The sequence below is a fragment of the Miniopterus natalensis genome, chromosome 6 (assembly GCF_054644295.1).
Source record: "Miniopterus natalensis isolate mMinNat1 chromosome 6, mMinNat1.hap1, whole genome shotgun sequence".
Lineage (NCBI taxonomy): Eukaryota > Metazoa > Chordata > Mammalia > Chiroptera > Miniopteridae > Miniopterus > Miniopterus natalensis.
Window position 1 is genome coordinate 88,525,808 of NC_142086.1, and position 19,336 is coordinate 88,545,143.

The 19,336-nt window shown below is 53.4% G+C and overlaps 1 protein-coding gene across 1 annotated transcript; it reads left to right on the forward strand.

Annotated features, from left to right (window-relative positions):
• Positions 1 to 444: 444 nt before the first annotated feature.
• IFNAR1 (interferon alpha and beta receptor subunit 1) lies at positions 445 to 18,912 on the forward strand. Its single transcript, XM_087818460.1, has 11 exons — positions 445 to 607; positions 3,939 to 4,062; positions 5,810 to 5,991; positions 7,872 to 8,029; positions 8,139 to 8,280; positions 9,276 to 9,390; positions 10,646 to 10,845; positions 10,947 to 11,092; positions 13,591 to 13,741; positions 14,642 to 14,784; positions 15,880 to 18,912. Exons 1-11 carry the CDS (start codon positions 535 to 537, stop codon positions 16,126 to 16,128), a joined length of 1,683 nt encoding a protein of 560 aa, XP_087674586.1. The 5' UTR covers positions 445 to 534; the 3' UTR covers positions 16,129 to 18,912.
• Positions 18,913 to 19,336: the final 424 nt, after the last annotated feature.

The window sequence follows — 19,336 nt, forward strand, 5'->3', positions numbered from 1 at the left end:
GCGGGGACACCCCGTGACTCCAGGCCCCGAGGCCTGCGCAGGCGCACTGGCAACGCGTCGCGTCGCTGCGAGAATCGCGGGCTCCCGCGAGGCGCGGGTTTCCGGGGAAAGAGGGTGGCCCGAGGGGGACGTCACTGCCCGGAAGGCGGGGGCGCGGGGAGGGCGGGCGGCCCAACGCTTTCCCTGGCGCGCCGGCCACGCCCCGGGCACCGGCCCTCGCGGTAGAATCGCAGCGGGGGGCCCCGGAGGAGCGCGGGGGCGGGGCGAGAACGAGGGGCGGAGGGCGGGGGCCGGGGCGGGGCGGGGCGAGCGCTAGGAGCGGGGCGGGGCGAGCGCTGGGAGCGGGCGGGGCGGGGGCGCAGGCGGCGGTGCTGGGGCGCAGGGGGCGGTGCTGGGGCGCAGGGGGCGGTGCTGGGGCGCAGGGGCGGTGCTGGGGCGCGGCCTGCGCCCGGAGCTCACAACGACGGCCGCGGCCCCGCGCTGCCAGGAGCGCTCCGGCCGGTGAATGGCGAGGCCAGCCACCGGCGGCGGAGGATGTTCGCCCCGCTGGTTGTGACGACACTGGTCCTGGTCGCCCGGGCGCCGTGGGTGTTGCCCGCAGCCGCAGGTGAGAGACGAGGGGTCCCCGCGCGGGTTCCGGGGTGGGCGGCGGCGGCGCGGGAAGCCACGGCCCCGGGAGGTGGTCGGTGCGGGACAGACGCCCTCCTGGGAGACCCCTGGTCGCCCGCAGCCACAGCGCTCGGGTGGAAACCGACCGACGGGCTGGAAAGTGACACTGAGAGCGCGGTGGCGAAGCTCCGTCCGGCCGCTTTCCCGGCCCCCCCCCCCCGGCCGCTCCCCCACGCGCGCCCTCGCCCCCGCGCGTCCTGCTGTCGAGGGCCCGCGGGTGGGGCGCGTCCCTGTGGGAAGTCGGGCGCCGGCGGAGCCGCGCGCTGCTCCCGGGACCTTCCCCTTCGCTTAGAAAACGGCGCTTCCCACGCGGGCCGGGGCGAGGGTCACGGGCTCCCTGCCGCGAGGTTCCTAAGGTCGAAAACGACGTGACCCCGAGGCGGAGCCCCGCGCGGCTTTCTGCCGTCCTTCCTGCGGGACTCGCTGGGCGGGGCGGCTGCGGCTGCGGCGCGCGGGTCCCGGGGCCTCCGCGGAGCTCGGCCGCCTGGCTGCCCGCGCGAGGACCGCGCCCCGCGTGGCCCCGGCGCGCGACTGCGCAGGGCCTGCCGCGGACGTGGGGGCGGGGGCGGCGCGAGGCGGCGGCGGGGTCTCGGCGCAGCCCCCGCGATTCCTTCGAAGCCTTGGGTTGGTTCATGGAAATTTGCGTTCAGCTCGTGTTTGCTTTAATGCAAGAAGTTCTCCAGCTTTCACGTAAAATTAACATTCGAGGGGGATGTGCACTGAGATCTGTAATGTGGTTTTATTGCGCTCCTAACTATGTGCCAGGCACTGCTCTTGGTATTTTAAAGCTATGAACTTCCTTTAGCTTTCAAAATAGCCACTGGGACCCATATCCTCATGAGACAGTTGAGCAAACAAAGGCGCTGAGAGGTTAGGTAGCTGAGAGGTTAGGTAGCTGGCCCGAGGCCAGAACAGCTGGCCAGTGGCTGTGTGAAGTCAGACCCTGGAAATCTGGCCTCAGAGCCCACCTTTCAATTAACCTACTTCCCCCCCCCAAAGGAATACTAACCATCGAAAGTAAATGAAACATTAACCCTAACTTGAGATCACAGTGTTGCTCTTTCAAGTATTCATACTTTTAACCTAGTGAATGCCCAGCTGGGGCCCTAGCCAAAGAAAACTATCCAAAATATGGGAGGAGATTTGTGTTTGTATGGATGTATGTGGTTTGGATATACGTCGGACTTACTGTGCCAGATTGTCGATGTGAAATGTGAAAGGTTGGAAGCAACCAGTTGTATAGCTAAAGGATTGGGTGTAAGCGCCCATTTATATAGTTTCCATGCTAAAAGGGTGAAATAAACTATTATCTAAAGGATATTGCTAATGTTAATAGAACAAAACCTGTGAAATCTAAAATTCTGGCTAATAATTCCATTTCCAAGTCTCTGTCCGTGTGTCAGTCAGTTCGCTGTTGATCTCTCATATAGCCCGGATGCCTCTCACTCCAGGGTGTCCTTCCTTTAGCAGAAGGATTGCATCCCCAAGGGAATCCCTGGTTGCACCCGTCAGATTTTCTCATCCTGTCTCAAGGCTCAGAATTGTAGAATTAGAATTTTCCAGACTGGATACTACAAATGTCATCAGATCTTTTGTTAACCTCTATAAACCCGGTCACCACCCTTTAGTTGCATGGAATCTATGAAATTCCAACCAGTAGGGTGGGAAGTAAGTTTAGAGGAGTGAGACAGGGGGCTGACTCTGTTCGTGGATGAAGTCTCGGAGAATATGAGTGTGAAACAGAAAATAGAGGGGGGGACACTCAGTGAGTACCTCCCCAAGTTAAAAAAAAAAAAAAAAATCAGATGTTTTCTCCAGTGTCCCCCCTTTTGACTCCATGCCATAGTATCTCCAGCTGGAACGCAGAGGAAGCAGTCCCAGTACAGAAAGTGTTCTACACAACGACCCTTGTGGTTGGAAAATTCTGCAGGGAGGTAAGGTGCTTCCCCTGAGGCGGCAGTCAAGGCTAGAATATTGTAGGAACCAGAAATAAATTTAAAAGCTGGTCGTTTAAAAATAGTTTATCTCAGTGAAAAACAGCACCTTAGGGATATTGAGGAAGTTCCTGCGAGCCCAGCATTATGCTAAGAACGCGGAAAGGTGCAGATTAACAGGCAGCTACCCTGACCCCGCCCTTCAGGCACTTACAGCTCCTTGGAGATTTGTGTTTAACACAAAGAAGCAGTTTTTAAAAAGGCACTTTATTCACCCAGCTCTGAGAGCCCGCTGGCTGACAGGCGGTGCCTTCCTAATATTTCGTCGCTGCGGTGTGGAAGCGAGCTGTGCTGGCGCCTCAAGGTCAGCAGGAGCTGCGGTGCTTGAGGAAGGTTTTCTAGAAGCCGTCAGACTTGAGCTGGGTCGTGCAGGATTTGGGTGGTCAGAAAAGAGGAGAAATGCGATTGCAGTTGTCAGGAGGGAAAGATGGTGGAAGAGAGAAAGCAGACCTCTAGACAGAGGTCCTTAAACCAGACTTGATTTTCCAGTTCCCGTAGGGCCTGGCTGACATAGTAAACATTCGTGCCTCTGTCTCTCGATTTTGTGCAGGGATTATTCACTTCCTGCAACGAGCTGTCAGCTTTGCAATCGCATCTGCTCAGTTCTCTGTCAGGGTGTAGGAAGCATGTAGTGTCTGTCTCTGAACGTAGAATGTGAAACCAACTGGAGGCTGTTGAACAGTTGAACCCTGTATCCTTTACGTCAGTGTGACTTCCAGTCCAAAGATTCTGTTTTTATGCAGAGAATACTTTTTTCAATTAAAAGACAATGCCTACTTTTCCCCCCTTTGTTTTCCCACCTTTATTGGGACATAATTGACATATAACACTTTCCATAGATTAAAAAAACTCAGTCTTTTCCGAGATGCAGAGATGTAAATAACTAGCAGCCTGCCTGTGCTGAGAGCAGTCACTAGGTGTTCTTAGATTTTTTTATACACCTAACTTTGTTATATGTAAATGTATTCATGCTTTAATCAGTGATGTGAAGGGAAGACTGACATTTTTTTAAATATCTGTAGTATGCCCTGGCCAGCTTGCCTCAGGGGTTAGAGCGTTGGCCTGCAGGTCACAGGTTCGATCCCCAGCCCTGATCAGGGTGAGTGCAGGAGGCAACCAATCGATGTCTGTCTGTCTCTCTCTCTCTCTTTTTCTTCCCCTCCTCCCTCCCTCCCACTCTCTCCAAAAATCAATGGAAAATATCCTTGGCTGAGAATTAAAATATATATATGTGTGTGTGTATCTGTAACTTTTCTTTTCTGGCACCTTTACCAGGGAGAACACGCCTGAAACCTCCGCAAGATGTAGACGTCGACATCGTGGATGAGACCTTCACGCTGAGGTGGAATGGGAGCCTCGCCTCCGCTGGGAGCGTGACCTTCTCAGCAGATTACCAAATGTACGCAGCTATGCTCACTGACCCGCCGGCATCACCGGAGGAGCTTTTATCATGTTAACCTCATCATTTCTTTTCAGATTTGTGAAGCATTTTGTTTTTTTTCACTTTTTAAAGAAATTTCATGTCTACATAATATTTATAACTTCGTTTCTGCAAATAGAGACTTAGTCGAATTCACCTTTGGGCACTGATGCGAACGGGGTTTGGGGGATGGTGATGGCAGGAGGTCAGTCCACAGCCACTCCTCCTCTGTTCCGGGGGCATCGCTCCTTTGACTAGAAGCCCGGGTCTGAGCTGGAGCATCGCAGGGACCTGAGGAATCAGAGCTCAGGAAGCGCAGTGCTTTGCTCTGGGCGTTGGCCTGTTGGCTGACCTGCTCCCTGCCCAAGAAAGAGCAGGTGATTGGCGATGAAGACCCAGGCGTAGGGCCTCCCGGACCAGAATCCGCCCTTCACCCAGGCCACTCTGCTCCTTCTCCAGTTGGTGGTCAATAAAATGGAGATTAGTAATCTCACAGCTTTAGTACATTTTTTAAAAAAATTTTTAATTGATTTTTGGGGAGGGGGAAGAGAGAAGAACATTGATGTGAGAGTAAAACACTGGTTGCTGCCTCCTGCAGAGGAGCGCCTCAGGAGTGTTGATGTTGAATTACGGTATCATCAACACCAGTTCTAGACTTAGAGCTCAGGTAGGTCAAGTGGAGGAGGTAACCGGCCAGGAATAACGCTAGTGTGTATTTCTGGTAATTTTTAAAACGGTTTCCTTTTTGAAAAATAAGGTATTGAATTTGGTCAGCTCCGAAATGATTTGGATATCACCCCTAGTTTCTGTTGTCATAAAGCATCTTTAAAATGAAGTCTACAATACCACCCAAAAAATCAGCTAATGCTAGAGCTGTGCATTCAGCGTGACAAAGATGCCTCTCAGAGCATAGTTTCCCTGCGTTCAGGGAGGCGGGGCTTACGAGGCAAGCGTTTTGAAATCACATGTTTGTTTTCTGCCCTCACCTGCACTCAGCCTCCCTCCGCCTCTGTAGCAACAGGTTCTTTCTGTTTGAGGCACTGGCGACAATTGATTTCTTCATGCGTTGGAAGAATCTGATATTAATCACTTAACCTTTTCGGTTGACTACATCCACTGTGAGGAATTTATTAGTGAATGTTACTTTAAGTTCTTTGTTTCTAGCAATGTGATAGAAAGAATGCGGGGATCAGCAGGCAGGGGGTGTCTGGGTTTTGAGGAGGGCAGAGGAGATTCTCAGGCCGTATTGGTTCTGAGGTCTTACGGCCAACGGACCTGCTCAGAGGAGGAGACCAGAAGGGACCACCAGCTCCAGTCCCCAGGTTCTCAGTAAGGAACAGGAGATCCAGAAATACAGAGTGGTTGGCCAGAAGTCACACGGCTATTTTTAACAAAGTCCACTTTTACCTTGTGGGTAATTCTTTCTTTGCTTCTTTGAAATCCTAAGGCAACCCCCCACAAGATTATAGAACCGTATTACAGAGTAATCATGTCAGAGTTCATGCCTTCCGTGATAATAACTTGGCATTATCAGGGTGAGAAATGCATTGAAGAAGTGGGATGTTACACAACACGTGAGCAGGCCAGTGCCCCGGGCAGGAGTAACTGGGTAAAGTGGCCCCGCAGCGTTGGTAACGGGGCCCCCAGGCCTCTGTTCGCGAGCAGAGCGCGGCCGGCTCGTCTGTGTTTTCCGTTTGCTCAGCTGTTCACTTGCTTCCTCACTCAGACCCGGGACGGTGGATAACTGGACGGAACTGCCTGGGTGTCAGCACGTTACTGGTACCGAGTGCGACTTCTCTTCGCTCGAGATGAACGTCTATGAGCAAATCAAACTGCGAGTAAGAGCGGAAGAGGGACACAGCACCTCCCCGTGGCACGAGCTGGAGCCCTTCATCCCGTTTGAGCGAGGTGAGGCGCTGCGGGCGGGTCACGCCGTGTCCTTCGTTAAATGTCGCCAGACGGCGCCCTCCCAAGCCGCCCGCCGCGTGGCCAGCAGCCCCCCTCTTAAAGCAGAGCTTCACTCCCGCCTGTCCCCTTCCTCTCCCCTGGCCCGACTCCTCTGCTTTCCCTGCAGTCTGCTGCTCCAGGCCTGGTCGCGGGACCCTCTCAGGAGGCCTGTCCCCTCGTAGCAGTCGCATAACACTCGGGGAGGCTTCCTCGCCTTTTTCATTGCGTTCTCGTGAGTGCCCGCTGGCACCTTTCAGGCGCTGCCTGGTGTATGGTTTGGTGACTGACGGCAGGAGGCGGCGTGAGATACATTTTGCCCTCCCCTAGTTAGCCAACGTTAAGGAGATCTGAACACAGTGTGAAACAGCGCTGCTCTTCTCGCTAAGTGTGTGGTTGGTTGGTTGGTTTGGGGAAAAACAGTTATTTTTTATAACAAGTATTTGTCATAGTGGTTTTATCATTTTTAAGAAATATTTTAAATTTTTACCAGTTTTAATATTTAATACGCTAAGTATTGAAAGACATAACCCATGTAAAGAAAAGCTCCTTGGGACCCTCAGTTTCTTTAAAGGGAGCCTGAGAGCGGAACGCCTGAGAGCCCCCGCGCTGTGCGGAACGCCCAGGGCTCCCTGCACCTCCCTGCTTCTCCCTCACCCTCTTCGCCCTCTGCGTTCGGGCTTCGTTCCTCATCACTGCGCTAAAACCACTCTTCGAGGTCACCAGTGACCTCCACGATGCCAAGTGGGTTCCCAGTCCCCTCTGGGTCCGTCCCTCTGTGGCGTCGCTGTGCTCATGGCTCCCTTTCCTGGAAGCCCTCGCCTCTGCATCTCGAGGGCGCTGCTCTCGCTGGGGCGCCTGCTCACCCAGACCCTCCAGTGCTGGACTCTCAGGGCCCAGGCGTCGGCCTCATCTGCACTCGCCCCGTGGTCAGCGGCGGCTGTCACCGCCCAGAGTGCAGTCTCCCGCCCTGTTCCTTCCCTGCACCCTAGGCTTGTGCCACCAGTTCTGTGGTCAGCCTCTCTACTCGGATGTCCAAAGTCATCTCCGATCTTCCCCCTCAAAACTGGCTTGTCTGTGGTTTTGTCCGTCCCTGTTAATGGCGCCACCTACTTCTTTGCTCAGGCCAAGAGCCTTGGAGTCCTCCTCGACTTCTCTTTTCCTGACATCTTTCATTCAGTTGGTCAACAGATTCTGAGCGTTCACTTTCAGAGCGGATCCTGGTTCCGATGCCACGTTCACTCCCTCTGCTCACCTTCCCTGGGCCACTGTCGTTTGTCATTGGACTGCTTCCTGCCATAGCTGCTGCTTGCCTTCGCGCTTCCTCAGGCCTTGACCGGGGTGCCCTCATGGTACTCACTCCTCCAGTCGCCGACCTCAGGTTCCTTAGGACCTGGCCGCAAGCCACCTCTCTGACCTCATGGTCCGTCCGCCCCCGTCACTCCAGGCCCTCCTGGCTCTTGAACCTGGTGAGCACCTGCCCACCGTAGGGGCCTCGCACCCTAGCACCCCAGCCTGGGACACACTTTCCCCCGGGAGAGCCGCATGACTGGCTCCCTCGTTCCAGTCGGGTCTCAGCTCCAGGTCTTGAGGCTTCCCTGACTGACTTCGCTCAAACAGCTCTCGCTCATTCTCTGGCCCTTCATGAACTTCATGTTTCCTCGTAGCACGCCTGACACACACGTGTATGTTTGCAGAGGGCCTGCCGTGCCCCCCAGGAGAGTGATCTCACGAGGGATGGTCCGTCTCACCCTGTCAGGCACAGGCTGAGCAGTCAGAATTATTTGTGGAGTGTGCGGCATTGTGTTAGTGAAGATACACAGTAGATGTTTTGATTTTCACAGCTCAGATTGGTCCTCCAAAAGTCCATTTAGAAGCTGAAGACAAGGCAATAATAATAAACATCTCTCCTCCCGGAGCAAAAGACAGCATCATGTGGGAACAGGACGTTCTGAGCTTTGTGTACAGCGTGGTCAGCTGGAGGAGCCCGTCAGGGGTGCAGGTGAGCGTGGTCTTCGTCTGTGTTTGACGTGGGAAGAAAATGACACGCGTTAATCCTGAAACGTGGCTGTGTGCCCCTCTAAAGAGCAGACTTCTGTTTTTTATTACAGATGAGGAATGAAACTGTTTATCCCAGTTTTAAAATCTACAGACTCTCACCAGAGACGACGTACTGTGTGAAAGTTAAGGCGGGCCTGCCCCTGGAGAGGAACGCAGCGACCTTCAGCCCCGTGCACTGCGTGAACACCACAGGTGGGGGGGTGTCCAGAGGCCACACCTGAGCACGCCCCTGGCGATCTGTTCACTGTGGCGTTTTCCCGTAGTCGCCGAAGTTTATATGATGGTTTAGTCGACACTAAAACGAAAGCACTTACGTAAGCAAAAAAGCTGTTCAGAATCCACAAAAAGGGGGAGGTTGTTGCTGGAAGAACAGTTAGTCTTCCAAAAACTATACCTTTATAGGTGAAGTGTTGAAACATGAAAACATCCAGTGGGTTTATTTAATCAGTCACATCTTGCCCATGATATCAAGGGTAGGAGCTTAGGTGTGTTTATCTTAATTATAGTAGCATACTTTGTTTATTTTTGTTGTGGCTTTTTTTGCTTTTTAACCTTCACCTGAGGATGTTCTTTCTGTTGCTTTTCAGAGAGAGAGAGAGAGGGAGGGACACCGACATAAGGGAGACACGTCGATTGGTTGCCTCCTGCATGCACCCCGACCGGGGCCTAGGAAAGCCTGCAACTGAGGTACATGCCCTTGGCCAGAATCCAACCCAGGACCCTTCAGTCCGCTCTAACCACTGAGCAACACCAGCCATGGAAATATGCTTTGTTTACTAAGTTAAACCATTGGGAAGGGTATGAAGGGAGGTTTTTCTCTCCTGCCTCCTTCCCCGATTCCGTTCGTTGGGGAGCAGCGTTGCTGGGCTCGTATCCGCGTGAACACAGACTTGCCTTTGTCCTGTTTGGTGTTTTCAATTCTAAAAATAGGATCCTGCTAGATAGCGTTTGCAGCCCTTCATTTCCGCCATCGTGTGGAGGACCTCGTATGTCAGCATGTGCACCTGGGTCTCCTGTGTTCCAAGTGGCTACATCGCGTGGCGCCCTGCACACGTGGATGCAGCGTGGCTGGCTGAGCCACATCGCCACAGCGTGGCCTTGGTCTTGCCAGTGCAGCTAAGCGTTCTTGCCACAGTCTTGCCTCACGAGAGTAATACGTATGCTTTTTTGTGTGTTCTGTCTTCCAGTTGAAAATAAACTGCCTTCTCCAGAAAACGTGCAAGTCGCTTTGAAAGGTCAGGACTTTGTCCTTACGTGGGATTACACACGCGAAGACGTGACTTTCCAAGCCCAGTTGCTGAGGTGAGTTCTGTCCCATGTGTTTGTTCCCCGCGCACAGTGTATTTAGCGGCCAGGGCCTCGGGCTGCTTTCCCCTGCTGTGGCGCCTGCCGGCCCGTGAGAGCAGCCACGATTGTTGGAAACGGGGCATTTCACTCCAGCTCCGGCTCTGCTGGGACAGCCGATGACACAGAGCTGGTCCCGTAACCTCTCCGGGCCTCCGTGTCTTCACCTGTTGTAAGGCGGGGGTGTTCTGATGACATGTAGTGTCCTTACCGGTTCTTCTTCTTGAAGAAGAGCTGTGATTCTGGTTTCGGGTGTTATCTCCTCGGCTGGAATGCTGGGCTCAGACCCTGACCTTCCCTCAGAGCTCATTCCTCTGTGAGGCTCGAGCCCAGGCCCTGTGGCCGGTCCGCTCAAGGTGGCTCCCCGTTTCCTTTATCATTTCAGTGGTTTTGGCAAACCTCTTGGCGATTACTCCAGTGGGAATTGAAGGAAGCTGGGAAGAACGGTGTTGTGGGTGGTTGAGCGGAGACTAGTCAAGTAGGGGCACAGCCTGGCCTGCAGGGTGGGAGACTCAGATGCGTGGAGTGGACAGAGGAGGGCGCCCTGGGCAGGGCTGCAGCCCTGGGGCAGCTCGGATTGAAGCCACGGGAGATGAGGTGGGGTAAGGAGAGGGGTTAGTTTTCTCTTGCTCTATAACAAACTGCCACAAACTCAGCAGCTTAAAAACACCGTCTACTGTCTTTCAGTGCCTCCTCTCAGGAGGCCGTGTTGGTGGTGTTTGCGAGTCTTCATGGTCCACACGCTCCCACCACGGCCACTGTCACCTAACGTGACGTCCCTGAGCGTGGACTCGGGAAGGGATGCCCGATGGCTCCCATGGCGCAGTATTCCCACATCTGCCTGCAATAAGTAAAATAAGACAAGCTGAGTTTTGAGTATTTGTTACTGTTCTTTTTTATACAATTTATTTATTTGCAAGTTTATAGAATTTAATTTTTAACGACAGCCATGTTTAGCAGCTGGCTCGCAGCATCCCTGGAAATTGCAGTTGTTCCAGCACAGGTCCGAGCCAGCTCCGCACACCACCTGCATCTCCCGTGGAGACAAGCTCTTGCCCACGTAGTGCCATTTCCCGGGGGGCTGTTTATCTTCACAGCCTAGCCCCTAACAGAATGTCTGGCCTGTTACAGGGACTCAATAAAAATGTTTATTAAATCAATGTGTTTGGAATTTTAAAAGTAAAACTTTTTTTTTTTTTTTTGGTGTTAAAAGTGCCTATTTAAAAAAGATACCTGGTAGCTATTCAGAAAAATGGGCACAAATACAGGACTGTGAACATGTGACAAGGACCCAGTGTGTTCTCCCGCGAAGTCTTCACTCGAAAGGAATTTACTTCGTCCGCGTGCGAGCGTCCCGTGGAAACAGCACGTCCTACTGGTCTGAGGAGGAGAAATTTGACGTTGAAAGGCTAAGTAAGCCGGCCGTTTTCACTTGAGGTCGTGGCCCTCAGCCTGGCGCGGAGCCGCCCCCGTCCCTGTCTGAGTTAACGCCCTGCCTCTGCGCGTCTTTCTAGCTGTCATCCCCCCTCCGGTCGTGACCCTGAAGCCCGCGGGCGGCAACGCGCTGCGCGTCCACCTGGGCGCCCAGGACCGGTCCGCCTTCCAGCACTACCCGCTGACTTACGAAGTTAGTTTTTGGGAAAACACGTCAGATGTGGAGGTAAAAAGACCAGTGTAATTTTCTAATTTAGAGTTATAATTGGGTTAAAAAAAAAAAAAGCTGGAAAACTTGTAGACTTTAAGACGAGGTGGACACGCCGTCCCCCCAAAAGCACGCCCGCGCCATTGCCTTCGTCTCCTTCCCCACAGGCGCATCTCCCGACCCCCTAGGGGCCCCGCGAGACCTGCAGACCCCCGACCGTCCCCTAGGCGCCTTTTAGAGAAAAGTCAGGCTTCCCCGTGCGCCGATAGCAGCCCCTCCTCCGCTCGTGTCTTTCCTGTAACGTTTCTAGAGGGCCAGAGCCGCCTGCCTCGGCCTTCCCGTCGCTGCTTCTATCCTAGGCCCTCCCTGTTTCACTGTCCCCAGCTTTAATAAAAGTCCTCTCAAAGTAAAAAAGTAAAGACTGTGATTAATTCATGTGTTTACAATATGAAAAACATTGGCATTTTTCCATGTTTTGCACGGCAGTTATAATTCACCTGCATCGGGGCCCAGGTGGTTTTCAAAATTCAGAGCCCTGAGCCCATTCCTGCTCAGTCAGAATCTCTGCGGGTAGAACGCAGGAATTCCAGTTTGTTTTGTTATTTTAATTGACGTTTTGGAGAGAGAGGAAGAGAGAGAGAGAAACATGGATTCATTCTTCTATGTGCCCTGACCAGAGATCGAACTCACAACCTTGTCACAGTGGAATGACGCTCTAACCAACTGAGCTGCCCAGCCGGCCAGGGCAGGAATTTGCGTTTTTAACATGGTTTCCTGTAGCCACCTAAGCCGCTGTTTCTCAGCACTGTTACTGTGGATTGGACCTCTGTTGCGGGAGCTGTCCTCCACCTCGTGGGATGCTCCGCCTCTACCCTCTGGGTACCAGAGCTCCATCCCGGTGTGCCGACCGAGAATACCTCCAGACATGCCAGACACCCCCTGGGGCCGGGCACCTCAAAGGGGCAAAAACTGGTTGTGAGGGGCCAGAAGAATCTGAGCTCTGACAATGGTGTGTGGCCTCCGGGGGAAAGATGTGCTCCCCGCAGAGTCTCAGCCCTCCCTGTTCAGCTCCAGCATGGGGATGGGCCAGAAAACATCATCTGAAAAGGCTCTTTGTGAGGGCAGTATTGAAAAGGGGTTCACAAGCACTGGCTTAAACACTGAAATTCAAAAACACTGGCAGAGATCATCCACATCAGGCAATCCACATTATCCCTGGGTCGCTTTTTCCTGTGGAATTACAAGCAACGACTCAACCTTTAAAAATGTTAATGCCATTGTGTTGGTAAATTCTTTAACTTCATTTTCTGTTGGAAATCTAAGAAAATTCTAATTACATGGCTGCTTTCATTTTAACTGCCTGAACACACTAACCATAGCATAATTTAGCCCAGTAAAGATTATGGTCAGTTCTCAGTTGTCCCTAAATTTGTGTTTCAAGCGACCAAATCGTCTGGCCTTTGGCGAGGTGTGTTACCTCCCAGAGACTGTTTCCTCCTCTCCGAGGTGGGGTTGTCATAGTCGTTAGGTTTATGGGAGAGTGTTTATAAGATTTAAAATGAGGCAATATGAAATAATGCCTAGCACGTTGCTTGACAAGTGGTATTCAGTAGCTTTTAGTTACCATTCTACCCTGTGCTGGGTAATTCATCAATAATTACAATACTAACAGCAGCTCATATTTAGTGAAAACTTATTATATTATCAGTTATGTGCTAAGAGAAATTTATATGAACTATCTCAATCATTCTTCAAAACAACCCCGCCAGACAGTACGATCGATTAAATTACTGTCCGGCAAGTACTTGGGATGGAGTTTTTGCCGCTATGTCTCTGGCTGGGCTTCGGACAGTGGCGTGTGTGTGGATGTGAGGTGAGCAAGGCCCTAAGCGCGTGCGCCTGGCTTAGCGTGGCTCTGCGTCTCCCGCCCGCCCAAGGAGTGCCCGCTCCACGGGGCTCTGGTGCAGGGAGCGTGAGCGCGGACCTGACCCTGAGCCACAGCCCGCGACCCACGCGGGTGAGGAGGGGGATGTGTGGGGGCCGGGGGGCTCTGTGGCACTGCCCGCTGTTCTGTCTCGGAACACACTGCGGTGGCAGGGCCTGGCAGCTACAGACGGGAGCGGCAACTGCCCTCACGGTAACCCATCTGACGCAGGCCCGGAAAAGGCCGCAGAGCCGCACGTGACTAAACACAGGCGGGCTGAGGCCGGAGCCCCTGCCCTGCGCCGTTTCGGCCACTGAGCAGGGGTAACGCAGCGGCAGCGAAACCAGACCCGCGTGTGCTCACTGAGATGGGGCAGAGCTGCCTTAAAACAGTCGTGATGCTTTTTGGCCGCAGCGTCTTTAACTTCTGACTTGGCTGTAATGCGCTGTCCAGGACGAACTTACGTTTCCTAAGCCTCCAGCGGCTGGGCTTGGGGGGCTAACCTCAGGCTGAATGTTCTACGGAATTCAGAAAGCGGACTCCCCCGTCCGATTCCGCGAGTGCTGATCGGTGGTGTACTTGCATTTCCCAGAGGACAATTACGGAGAACGGAGCCGACTTCCTGATTCCGCACCTGAAGCTGCTGACCGTGTACTGCGTGAAGGCCCGAGCGCTCCTGGAGGACAGCGCGTGGAGCAGGCGCAGCGTGTTCAGCAGCCCCGTGTGCGAGGAGACGGGCCCAGGTCAGCACCTGTCCCGCATGTGTTTAAAAACAGCTCAGTTCATCGAAACCGCCCAGGGCCCCATTCTCCCTGCAGACAGACGCGGAGACGATGCTCTTCGTGAACCCCCCCGAGTTAAAAGCGACCTCCGAGCTCAGGCTCTCAGTTTTAGAAAACACCTGACACTCCAGGTCACTGTGTTTCGAATGCTTTATATTCCACCCAGTAGCCACGTAATTAATGTCCTGTAATTATTACCCTTTAGCCTTAAATGAGACTTTAAAATTTTTTCCGCCCGGCCGGGCGTGGCTCAGCGGTTGAGCGTCGACCTGGGATCCAGGAGATCGGGGTTCGATTCCCGGTCAGGGCACAGGCCCGGGTTGCGGGCTCGATCCCCAGTTGGCGTGCAGGAGGCAGCCGATCAGTGACTCTCATCGTTGATGTTTCTCTCTCTCTCTCTCTCTTCCTCTCTCTGAAATCAATACAGATATATTAAAAAAAAATAAAATAAAATTTTTCCCATGCTCCTTAATATAGTTGTGCTGTGGAAATCAGTTAGTTCTGCTGCGAACTGGGTTTTTCGTGGGAATAGCTTAGTCTGTCTGGGTTTTCATTTCTGGCGTAAGCCTGTAGGTGCCTTGTTACCAGCGTCTGTCCCTGTGCCGGCCACATAGCGACACAGCTTGTGGGGACCTTTGTCACACTGTACCCGTCACCAGGGCCTCTGACAAACGCCATTCCCAATGGCTGCTGTGGCTCAGTGCCACCAGAGATGCTTCTGAGGATATTATTTAATAGGCTTTTTTATCATTTAATAGGCTCCTTCACGCGGCTGTATTTCTTTTATACAAACTCTCCGTGCTTTGGACTCGTTTGTGTCGGAACGTGACTTGACGCTAGGCCTCATGCATTTGTTTTCAGGAAATGCTCCCAGAACCTGGCTGTTAGCCGTGATTGGCGCCGTGCTCGCTGTCCCTCTTGTCGTTTACACTGTGATCCTCCTCGTGAGACTGGTCAACTACGTGTGCTTCCCGTCCAGTAAACCTCCTGCCACCATCGACGAGGTCAGTGCCTTCGCTTTGCCTACGGCTGGGTTTCCCTTAAAACGAATGGGAACTATATTTGATTTCAAGAGAATAGTCACATTTTTTGCTATTTAGAAAATTCTAATACAGACGGACTTAGGTGCTTCCCTTCAAGTTCCCGTAAGTTAACTCCGGGGCGGCTGTTGAACGGGAGGTAACGTGGAAGAGTGAGGCTTGTACTCAGCCTGTTTCCTGGCCGTCCAGCCGCCGCAGCATCTGTTTCAGAAGTCTGCGCGTTCACGGAGAGTAAAAGCTGTCGTCAGAGCAGAAACTGTCTTCCACGGGGTGCTGTGGATGGCCTCACGGAAAGCGAAATAGCAAAACAGGAGTGTCCTTCCCCGGCCCCTCTCAGTTCGGGGTTTTGGACGCTCCTGTGAGGTCAGGGTATTTGATGAACGCACGAAAGGGTGAAGACGGGAGCCTAGACTGCCCGGGGGCCTGCTCCGAGAGGACAGTCAGAGCTCAGGCTCTGGAGCCGGAGAGACGGCAGGTGAACCGCGCCGAGCTGGGGTGCGTTTGCACTTGCAGCCCTGTGAGCTCGGCGCCCCTCCCGGCTGCGAGGGGGCCCAGTAGTTCCTCCCACGAAGCCGTGAGCGGCAGAGATAACCAGAGAGGCCGGGCCCCTGGTTCCTGTTTCGCTCTTTACGTCCCTCAGTTTTTAACGTCACCCTATATACTCTAAGACTCACAGCTGGTATTTAAAGAACTTAAACCAGCTGGTGACAGCTATTCCTAGTTGAACAGGGAAAATTTATCATTTGTGCTTCTGGATCTTTGTGGGTTGGATATAAAGTTTCTATTATTTCACAATGAAATGTCCACAGTCCCAGGGCTCTGGCTGGCCGGCCTCTCCGGCCTCTGCCCCCGTAGCACCTCCCGTCTTTCTTGGGTCCCCTTCGTACACCTACCAAAAACAATACCAGATACGTGTGGCCTCACTAACGAGGGTTTTATTCTGAGCATGGTCATGCTCTCAGCGGACTTTCTAATATGAAACTAAAGCTGTTAGAACTGGAAAAGTGATTTCTATTATTTTAGGTAATTTGTTTATATTCTTTTCTTTTTTTAAATTAGTATTTCCCTGAAGAGCCACTGAAGAATCTACTGCTTTCCACTTCTGTGGAACAAGTTGAAAAATGTTTTATAATCGAAAATGTAGACATTGTCTCTATAGGAGAAGCCAGTCGAGTCAGTGAAGATCCCAAAATATACAATTCCCAGACTAGCCAGGACTCGGGAAACTACTCCAATGAAGATGAGAACAGCGGCAGTCACGCGAGCGAGGAGCTGGGGCGGCGGGAAACGGTGACTGATGCGCTCTGAGTGCCGCGCAACGCGCTGCGAGCTGAGCCGCTGCTGCTCCCGGCGACGCCCGCAGGATGCTCCCTTGTTGGAAAAGAAGAAACACCCTCGGGTCCCAGGCCCCAAGAGGACGGGCGAGCACTTCACCTGTTTACAAAGGAAGTTCCAGGGACCAGGACAGCCCTCCCGCGCCTCCCCATTGCCGTGTCCTGAACGGCCAGTCGCTGGGCCCGGCCCAGGGGCCGTCCCTGTGGCGAGAGCTCGGGGCGGCCTGGGCTCCTGTCCGTTCCAGCTTCACGGTGCTGTGTGTGTGACTCGTTCTCCAGTCCCAGAGACAGGGCCGTATTTTTCAGGAGATGGTCAGGACCTTTGGTCGTTTCTTCTGATGCTGAAGCAGACCCTAGGACAGTTCTTTAGAGAAGCCGAATAGCACTGCCACCGGGAAGTCCTCTGAAAGAATAGCTTACTCTAGAGAACACCCTGCCCCGGCCGCTGGCTCAGTGGGTTGGAGCTTTGTCCTGTGCCCGAAGGTCACTGGTGTGATCCACAGTCAGGCCACGTGCCCCAGTCGGGCTTGATCCCCAATGGGGGGCGTGCGGGAGGCAGCCGATCGATGTTTCGCTCTCACGTGGATGTTTCTCTCTCTCCCTGTCCTTTCCTCTCTCTCTAAAAATCAACTTTAAAAAATTTTTTAGAGAATATCCACAGATGCCAGAAATGTGATACTGAAATTTTTCAGAGGATTCTGTCCATTCACCCGAGGAATGCCGGCTTCTGCATCACGGTTGCCTGTCCTTACACAGTTCGGGTTTAAAACCAGGTGATCTTTACGAAGCAGTGTGAGTTCCTGATTCACACCTCATTAGAACAGTAGCTGCTGATGAGAATTTGCAATCACTAAGGTTATAGAGAAAAGGGAAACTAATTAGAGAAGCTGCTCAGAGTTTTTAAGGTAGGGGAGCATGTAGAGTTTAGGAACAGCGTATGAAGGAGCCTTGGGACCAGGAGACTCTGCTGGTAACAAGTGGAGTAATTCAGAAGGAAGGACGCAGGGGACCGCAGTGAAAACTGCTCTTCCTGACACACTGCGGGGCTGTTTGCTTCATGGCTGCTCCGTGTCGCTTGGTGCCAGGCCAGCTTCTCTGCACTGTCCCTCCCTCTCTGCCAGCACATACTAGGTACAGTGCCAGTTGTTTAATATCCAGGAGAGGGGAAAATGTAACTGGGAGGAACATCTATTGTAAAAATTATGTAATGCTTTTAAAAGGCACCTACAGCTTATCGTTATAACGCTTGACATTTGGGAGTATTCATGGAGATCTTTCATAGGCAGAGAGTCTGGAAATTCTAGGGCAAAATTGTCAATGTCACCAGCGGCAGCAGGGACCAGGCAAAGGAGATGAAGCTGCCTAGAGCCTGCTGGGGCGTGTGCACGACGTAGGGCCAGTCTTCTTACCCAGGAGTCTTCCCAGGTAGCAGCTCCCCCCGGGCAGGGCCGTGACTCTCCCCACGACCTTGGCACATCTGCCGCTCCTCAGTCCAAGCTTCTGCAGGTGTCGGGACGAGGGAGGCGGGGACCCCCTCTGAGAGTTCCCTGCTGGGGAATCCCCACAGTGGCCCAAACGCTCACCTTTTGATCTCTGACCAGAGGCGTTTAGTGGCCTCTGTAGGGTGGAGGTTGGGAACATGCATGACCCCATCACCACGGGCATCCGTGGTGCCCCAGGCCAGAGGCCTGTCTAGCACGCAGGCGCTGGGCTTACCAGAAAGCTGCTTCAGAGCACATCCCTCAAAAGAGGGAAGCCTCAACGTCACAGTTAAGACCCCAGTGCGGTTAGGTCCCTAAGACGCGTGGGAGCTCGGCTTCAAGTTAAAGACCCTCCGCAGTTCTCGAGACACAGGCGCCTGGGCGGCACCAGCAGACAGCGTCCCCTGGCGTCTGCCTGCCTTCGGACGGGCCACTGCAGCGCCCCCCCTCCCCCGCCCGCGCCCGCTTGGCCCCGTGCTTGCTGCAAGCTGGCGGGTTTCTCCCGAAGCACCCTGCGCGTAGGAGCACAGTCACCTGCCTCGAAATCGCAATGTTGAGAGTTCTGGGAGAGGCTGGAATCCAGGGATTTATGTGGAAGGTTTATGTCGTCGTAGCCACAACTAACGCTGTGTTGGCACGTAATGTAGGTTAATGTGTGTAAATGGTGGCACAGCTCTGTGAACGCACCGTGCACACTTAAGCCCACGTGTTCACCCTCACACCCACGTGTGCATGCCCATCCGGGGGGCCCAGGTCCACTGCAGGGCCAGGAAGCTTAGGTATAGATCCAGTTAGAAATCAGCAGTGCTGTTCAAAACTTCAGCATCTGGCCAGACCTACAAAATATTTTAAAAATACAACCTAGAGCTGCCTCTTTCCTCAGCTGCGTGGCCTCGACAGCAGTGCCCGGGAGCTCTGGAGAACTTGGAGACATGCCCACCTACCCCCCATCCCCGTAACCCGACTGCCTGGTGTGTCGTGCGTTTGCTTTGTCTGGCGTCTGTCTGCCCCATGAGGCCGGTGCTCCGAGTGCAGGGCCTGCACATGGACGGTCTGCAGGAAAGTGACTGAGTGAAGGAAGTAGAAGACCTGAAGCCACTGCAGGTCTCTGACAATGTCTGTGTCTACTGACTTGTGGAAGGAAGGACGTATTAATGTTTTCAGGGTTTCTATACAAAAATCTGTATCAGTAATTTTTTTTTTTTTTTTTTTTTTTTGCCTTAAACCCTGTTGGTGTAAATAGTTTTATATAATAAAACTGGGGCAAAAGTCTTCGATTTTGTTGTGCTTGAATTTAATAAACTTTTAGTCACCAAAGGTGCTGCAACTGGGACCTTCCCAAGGTTTTCACAGTAGAGGGGCTGAAGCCTGAGCCTAACACCCCGAGGCCCAGCGCCGCGCGTCCCGAGGGAGCCCTCCTCGCCCTGGGCAAGGGGCCCAGCTGCCGTCCACCGCGGGCTCGGCGGGCTCGGCGGGCTCGGCGGAGCGCAGGCCTGCGAGGTGGGTGCGGTGCCTGCTCGGTGCCAGGAACTCGGCTGCTTTCCGTTGCAAACATGCCCTCCCAGAACCGGCTCTTCGAAGGAGGCCCCGGCCCCACCCACGTGAGAGCCCATCTCCACCATCTAGACTTGAGTCGGAGGCTGAACACGATGGGCATTCGGCTGGGGGCCCTTCCCTGTTAGTGTTTTCAATGAGCTTTCT

Bases quoted from the DNA above. Each gene is read 5' to 3' on its own strand.
- IFNAR1 (XM_087818460.1), top strand. From the start codon at position 535: ATGTTCGCCCCGCTGGTTGTGACGACACTGGTCCTGGTCGCCCGGGCG. The intron at 608-3,938 runs GTGAGAGACGAG...CACCTTTACCAG, and splicing joins GGTGTTGCCCGCAGCCGCAG to GGAGAACACGCCTGAAACCT. The intron at 5,992-7,871 runs GTGAGGCGCTGC...TGATTTTCACAG, and splicing joins CTTCATCCCGTTTGAGCGAG to CTCAGATTGGTCCTCCAAAA.